The sequence below is a fragment of the Alligator sinensis genome, unplaced genomic scaffold (genome assembly GCF_000455745.1).
Source record: "Alligator sinensis unplaced genomic scaffold, ASM45574v1 scaffold1318_3, whole genome shotgun sequence".
Lineage (NCBI taxonomy): Eukaryota > Metazoa > Chordata > Crocodylia > Alligatoridae > Alligator > Alligator sinensis.
This window is the reverse complement of record NW_005842634.1, coordinates 746,730-754,511: the sequence shown is the minus strand read 5'-3', so window position 1 is coordinate 754,511 and position 7,782 is coordinate 746,730. Positions and strand designations below refer to the sequence as shown.

Here is a 7,782-nt window from a genome sequence, read left to right as displayed (position 1 = left end):
CCCCCCACACACACTTACCTGCCTGCAGCTGCCAAGCCTGCTCATAGAGCACATAATGTCCTGCCTCCAATGACCTGCCCCCAGCCCCAAGCAGCTCCTTGCTGGGGTAGAGGCAAAGCAAAATCCTGGACATTTGCTGATGTTTAAAAAAAAATGCCCAGATGGAGATGGGGTAACTCAAAAACAAGACATGTTCAGGAAAATCTGAACATATGGTACCCCTAGTTTTGGGATCTGATTGGGGCATTGAACACGGGTCTAGAAGGGGGTTTCTGAGTCGGGGTTCCTGTGTTCTCAGGCAGCCATGTCATGTCCCTTTCATCCAGTCTCTGATCAGTTTATAAATGTGTTGAATGGATGTGTTGCAGATTCCAATTATTTGATCCAAGGGGTCAGGTCATTTGAGCGTAGCTAAGGAAGCTTTTTGCAGAGATGGCCATCTGAGCTTGTTTAATGTGCAAAGATAAATGTGCCTTGTTAAACAAATAAAGGCCGGGTTGACTTTACTCGTAAAGCTTCCTTTACTCAGTTGGCTTTAGAACAATACAATATTCTTTCATACAATGAAAACGGAACAGACCAAAAAATAAATAAAAAAAAAACCCCTGTACCAGCAAAGGTGAGACTATCACCAACTCTAATGCTCTTGAAAATTCCTGTGTGTAAATACCTCAATGTGTATTTTGTATTGACTGGTAGCACAAAGTAGAGTTCATAGTGTGAAGGAGAGTTAAATGCAGAAACTAGCTTGGGAATTTCTGTAGTTTATCTAGGATTGAATATTTGCCATGGGTAAGTATAGTTCCCTGTTCAGTTCAGGCGTTTCAGTTGTCAGGAATGGTTCCAAAAGTGTTCTCTGTAAATCATCTGGTTTTTAAGGCTGTGGGTTGGCATCATTTAGAAAATGACTGCTCAGTGCTGAAAGTAAAAATAAATAAGTAAATATGCAGACCTTTTAAAAATGTGCATGCTGCTCTATGTACTAGACAGGATTGGGATAGTAGCCCTTACTTTCTGGAAAGTGTGTGAGATTGATCTGTTTGACTCAATTTGAGAATTTGACTCAAAACTCTCCCCTCCCTTTTTGTGGCCTGAGGGGAGTATGCCAGAACAGTAGGAACATTTCTATTTTTAAGTGCAACAGATGAAAAATTAACTTTTCTGAACCTGCTAGATAACTGGCTACATATGTGAATTTCAGGTTTGCAGAAGAGGAAAATGGCTCAAGAAACGAACCATAGCCAAGTGCCTATGCTTTGTTCCACTGGATGCAGATTTTATGGAAACCCTTGAACAAATGGAATGTGTTCAGTATGCTATAAAGAGCATCTTCAAAGGCAGAATAGTAGTAATGGTAGAATTAGCCCTTCTGGTAAGTAACACTAATAAGTATTCAGCGTGCTGGTTCTCATGTGACCGAACTGTGATGTGTCAGTGAGACACTTCCTGTCACTGCCCCACTTAACTTTCAGAGACTAATTACAACAAGAATATGAAAGATACAGCAATACTTCAGTGCTTTGTCCTAAGTACTCTTCCGTCTTAGAGAATATTTTGAATCGGCTTTAAAATGAAATATACTTATTCACAGTGTGAATAATCTTTCTGTAAGTATAATCTTAACTTATTTTTGTGGCTTACATTTATTTTTGGTAAGGTATTGGACACACAGGGCTGCTTCTAACACTATGAAAATTTGGGCAACACTTTCCAGAGAGGATTTACCAGAAATGACTGACTCTGGAGATAATACCCAGCTTGAGAGAATTAATGAAAACTATTTAGAAGAAAATCAAAGTCTGAAATTCTGGAACGAGTGCAAGATTCAAGCTGACACTTCAAACAACTCGGGGAAACCTTTTTTGAGAAGTTGTACCTGCAGTCTTTTATCTTAACTTGGGTTAAGATATTCCAGAGACCAAGGCCCAATATGTACATGGATTAAAATAGATGGCAAGAAGATCTTCTGCTAACCAACTGGAATGGGAAATGATTGTGGCTGGGGGAGTTTCCTTCTACCAGCTGTCTAAAGAAGCTACACAGCCACCTCTGTTCTGAACCTGTGACTGTGTTCTGTGCAGGGTGAAAGCAACAGAAAAGTCTTGAGCAGTGATGAACCCTGCTCCTAAACCCTGGTCTGCTCTAATGAGCCGGTTGCCAGAGCACTTCCATCCTGGTTTTTCGGGGCTGCTACTGCTTCCTCCGCTGGGAACTTTGTATGGGCTCTGATTAACCTCACTATAGCAATTGTATTGAAAATATGATCAAATTGGATCATATTTTCTAATATTGCTTCACAATTATGAGGGTAGGGACTTTTAAAAATAAAAACTTGGACTCTGACTTCAGGATCTGGGGCCCTAAGTATGGGCCTGTTTTAGGAGCTTGAGAATGGATTGATTTTTAACATCCTGTGGTACAGCATTTCTAAACCCCTGGGATGTGACCCAAAAGTGGGTAAAATTCCAGCAGCAAGGAATTTCATAATTCCATACTACCACCCTTGCTGCGGCCAGGCGGCACCTCACTATGGTGGCACAGAGCTCGCAGCAGTGTCATCAAGCTGCCCAGCCCGCTGTACCCTGCCGCACCAGATCCCACCTGCTGGGTCGTGGAGGCCCCAGGAGGAGGGCAGCAGGGCCAGAAGCCCACCCCTGCCCCATGCACAAATTGCGGGGGCACATGCCCCCCATGCCTCTGCTGGAAGTGCACTCAGTGGCAGGGAGACAGCCTCCCTGCCACCCCCCTGCACAAGCCACCCACAGCAGTGTCCAGCTCCCTGCCCAGGCCCTACAGACCCACATTCTGGCCCCAGGCCCCAAGCCTCATGCACCACCTTGGCTGGGCAGCAGCCCCAGCCCTGCCCAATTCCCTCCCTCCCTCCCCAACTATGGGGGCCTCAGTTCCCCTCCTCCCCCCAACTTACCTGCGGGGAGCTGCTCTCCAGGTACATGGTGGCCGTGTACATGTGTGCGTGCATGCATAGGCATAGAACCTCCTGCCTGATCACCCTTTTCCCACTCCCCCCAGCCCCTTGCAGGCTGCACCTCTGCCAGCCTGCAAGGGGAAATTCACAGTTTCCAACACTTTTCTCCTTTTAAGGGAGAAAATCTGGATTTTTGTCCTTTAAAATGTGAAAATTTGGGTTTTTCCATGTTTTTCTGTGGCAAATGGAAAACCCAGATTCTTGTTGATTTATGCAAGATAATTCAGCATTTCATATTCCTCTAATAGGGTTTCCATGGCTAAAGTGTTAACAAACAGAGACATTTGAAGACTGATATTATGCGCTTCACTGTGTGAAGGTTTGGCACTGTGCATCTACAAAGAGATACTCAGTCCTCTGAATTTAAGCGGTGTCCCTCTGTTTTACACTGGTCATCACTTGACTTGGTGAATAGGCCATATTAAAAGCGTATAAAATTCAAATTGATCAATCACTCCATGCAATGTAAATGCCTGATGCATCACTGAAGGTTCAGTGGTGGATCCCTGGTGAAAGGGGTTGAAGTATACTGTAGATACTAGATAGTGTCTTTGGGTATACATGGCCAGTGATACGTAGATATTCTAAAATATTTCAAAATATTGGTCTCTTTCAAAAATGTACACTTCAGTTACTAACAATCTATAGAAGCTTTTGATAATCTTAACTAACATTCTTTCACTTATTTGCTGTTGCTACTTTGAAATATATGCAGGGGTAAAGAGGCAGATGTGACTATACTTAAGTAACTTTAGTAAAACTTTTTTATATTGTAGATTCAGGTTCAGGAAGGATTTTAAGCATATGCTTAATTAGCTTGTTGAATTGGAACCATAGTGTGGAAGAATCTGTTATGGCATCAACAACGTAAGTCTGGGAGGCGGCGTAACTTATTTTGCATTTATTGTTTTCCTTGCAGCAACTTCTGTCACTAGTATAACTGAGTCCTTACCAGTTCAATGCACAGAAGGCAGCGCACAGGAAACTCAGTCAGCTTTAGACTCTACATCTACCCCATCTATGCAGCCAAGGTAAGTGTCCTCGTCTATGCTTGTTAATTGACCTTTTACTTCAAATAACTCATTCTGAATAATTTTAAATACTGAATATTGGGAATGAAAAGTTAACACTTTATCTCTCATATTAAGGTATTGGAATTCCCTGCCAGTTACTATTGAATAAAAAGTTCTGTTTTTTAATGGAGTCTCAAAATGTCTGCCTTGACATCTCTCTGATATTATTCTCCTATAGATGTGACTTATCTATAAATGGTCTCTAATCACTTGTCACCATGCAATTTGGTGGTTTAATTTCTAAGATTGAAAGAAGTTCCCTCTCAAAACTCGGACTTAATTATAAATGTATCAAACTAGGTAGAGTTCCAGTTGCAGTTCTCAACTAACTTTGCACCAGTGTTAGGTAAATTGCTTCCTTGATTTCATCCTAAGGGAAACAGTGTGGTCCAGTAAACAGGATACACAAGAGCTGTGTTCTAATTCCAGTTCTGCCATTGACTGCTCTTTTCTTAAGCAAGTGGCTTTATTTCTCTCAGAATTGGTAAAGGATACATAATGTCCTCTTGCAAAGCATTCCAAGATCTGCAAGTGCAAAATGGTCTGTAAAATGAGTACTGGACCATGTAGACTGGGGTAGGTAGGGTTAGACTTTTTATTCTTGTCTAAATAAGTGCCAGCTAGTTCACTGCTCCATGGAGAATGCAAATAATTGTAGGTTACCTAGTTGTGACTAATATTCGGGAGTAGATAATAAGGAGTAATTGGTGAGGGGATAGTGGTGGTGAACTGGTACAACAACAAACTAAACCAGTGCAAATTATTCCATAGAAAAAAATACACAGAAAACTCTGGTTAATCAGTTGGTACTCAGCTTTTTAATTAATACTTACAAAAAGCATTTAGCTCATGACTATTTGTAGGTGTATACTTGGGTTTTGGCTATAAGCTGTTTTCCATCACTGAACCTTCTCCCCCACCCCCAATCCCTGTGTCCTGTCTACTACATAGATCAAGCTTTTTATCTTCCTGTGGAGTTCTCTGCTGATCTCTTGCTTGGTTAGCAAATGTGGAGAAGAGTGAATAGTTTACTTTGTGCATGAAAACTTGTCTAAAATGTCTCCCAACCATGCAGTTGGTCTATAAAAGATACCACTCCTTCCAAAAAAAATCCTTGCCTATTGCTTTCATTCACATTCACACGAGTAACTTTGAGCATTGCAGTCTAAATAGAACTGAAGATGGAAAAATTGTGCTCTCAGTAGTACCTGGGAGTTCTGCTACATCTTTTTTTCTCTAGACAAATTCTTAACCAGACTGATGTGCTAAGCCAGTGAGGGGCAGCCTTTTTTGGCAGGCGTGCCACAAATGAAGCTCCAAGCCCTCCCTGAGTGCCATTCCCCTTCCCCTGTCTGCTCTGCTTTCTGCTCCCTGCCATGCCTGCAGCTGTGCTCTCTGCCCCTTCCCTGATCTCCTGTATACCACACGCAGGCTGCGTGTACCACTTGTGGCTTGCATGCCACAAGTTGGCCATCCCTGTGCTAAATCATGAAGTGTGAAGACTTCTACAGACCGTTCCATAACTGACTAATCTTCCCCATTGTACACAGACAACCTGAGGTGTCTATGTAGATTCCCTTATCTTCCTAGATTCTGGCTACAGACTGGGCAACTAGAGAATCCACCTTTTTATCTCCTACTAGTATGTAATTCTGAAGCTTTAAAAGGAACTGCAGTCACTTTATCTTGTATTATAAAACCCTTGCATTTGGTGGATGGTGATGCACAGCATCATTCCTTAAAGAAACAGTAAGGACAACCCTAAAATGTTTCTGTTATCTATTTCTATTCTGTATCAGTCTTTCTTTACTGATATAATATGCCACAGTGGAAGCTGAAAATAATTGTCCCAGCAGCTTAAATCTTCTAATGATCAACTGCCTTAATGTGCTGCTGATGTCCTAAACCAAAAAAAACAAGGTTGTGTGCCAACTTACTGTTATATTAATTGCCAGGCAGTCTATTTTGGGGGAAGGTGGAGGGGGGGCAGTGGTGGCACCTGTGTCTCTGTCCCTTAAGAAGTCTAAACTGTTTTTTTTCTTCCTAGCCCCGTGTCAAACCAGTCACTTTTAACAGAATCTGTAGCATCTTCCCAAGTGGAAAGTACGGTTGTGGATAAAACAGTACCTGAAACAGAAGATTTGCAAGGTTAGTATCTGAGCTTGAGTAACTAGAACATGCACAAAATAATGCCTATTCTGTTGTTTTTCTCTCTTCATACTCTACTATTTTTAACATAGCCCTAACAGATGACTCATTCTGAAATATGACAATGTTCTGTAAAACTGAAAGAGAATACAGCAAGGTGCACATATGTAGTCTTAATGCAGAAATACTACTGTGGTGGAACTTTCAGATCAGCTTAAGAGGTGTAAATTTCAGTTTCTTTTTTTAACTTTACAGCACTTGCTGAATTTTTACATTCTACAGTGTTCTGTTTAGTGGGATTGGAAATGTATTTAGGGTGCATCTTGGCTATTTATCTAATCATAATCGTGCAAGAATAAGGACTCATCTAATCACTGAGAGTGCTAGAGGGGATACTGTAGTGATACAGAAACAAATGGATAGTGGTCTGTACTTTGTCTATATCGGAGGTGCCAAACTCTTTGAGCCCTGGTCCGGATCCACACCAGGGGGTTCCTTGCAAGCTGGATCTAGGAAATGGTGGCTCTGACCTGTGGCATGTGGAGGTAGCAGTAGGTCTGACTCCAACGTTAACCTGGAGAATGTGACAGTAGCTTTGGCTTCTGCCGTGTACCTCATGGTGCTCCTGACCACTATGTCCGCTGGGGTCTGAGAGTACCATATTCTGCAGTGGGCCGCTCCCCCTAGCTTCTGGTAGTCCAGTGGTCCAGTTCCGTGAGCTGTATGTTTGACTTTATGTTGTAAAGACCTTTGTGGGGGGTTGGGGAATATGATGAAACATTTACAGAACAGGTCCAGTCAAGTATATTAGCCTGGAATCGATACAGTGAGAATGGTATTGGATTCACACTTCTATGATTCATCTATAATTATTAAACCTCAGTACATTAACTTTTAAGCAGACTGAAATTGTCAGAGTAGGGCTGAAAGGGACCTCAAGAGGCCAATTAGTTTAGTTTAAACCCCAGCTCAAGTCAAGATAGCCTCTGAATAAACCATGCCAACAAGTGTCTGTCCAGCCACTTTTAAATGTCCAAGGATAGAGAATCCACTTTTTGGAGGGATTTCCTTTTCAGTTATTTAGCTTCTGTAGGATAAAGTACAATTTACTCAGTCCCACCTTTGCTTTAAAAGTGTAGAAGTTCAACAAAGAAATAATTTGTCTGCTAGCTAGACTCCATTGAAACGTGTTTGTAATCTTCAATTGTGTTGAACAATATACATGTAAGAAGGTAATTATAAAAAGAAAATTTGAATGGGAGTCACTAATAGAACCTCTCACTGTTGGCAAGAATGTTTCTCTTTGCAGAAGCTAAAATTATGCAAAATGATGCTTGATCTTTATAGCATCATACTAAGTGCAGAATGTTAAACGTAAGAAATGTAAAAGCAACAAACCTCCAATGTATCCATTTAACTCACTGCAGCTTTCTAAAATTCCTTCTTGGAAGAAATACAGAAATCTAGAACTCTTGGTTCAGAGATGATAACTTAGTTGGGCTAATAAAAGGTATCATCTCTGAACCAAGAGTTCTAGATTTTTTGCATTTCTTTTTGTCTCAGACCAACACAGCT

General features: G+C 41.4%; 1 protein-coding gene across 1 annotated transcript in view; it reads left to right on the top strand.

Moving 5' to 3' along the window:
* The first annotated feature begins 1,201 nt into the window (after positions 1-1,201).
* ZFAND6 (zinc finger AN1-type containing 6) overlaps positions 1,202-7,782 on the top strand; it is a 20,229-nt gene continuing 13,648 nt past the window's right edge. The window contains exons 1-3 of the mRNA XM_025215240.1: positions 1,202-1,372; positions 3,906-4,017; positions 6,107-6,207. Coding sequence (XP_025071025.1) covers positions 1,303-1,372; positions 3,906-4,017; positions 6,107-6,207 — 283 coding nt within the window. The 5' untranslated portion in view covers positions 1,202-1,302. The remainder of the gene's footprint in view (positions 1,373-3,905; positions 4,018-6,106; positions 6,208-7,782) is intronic.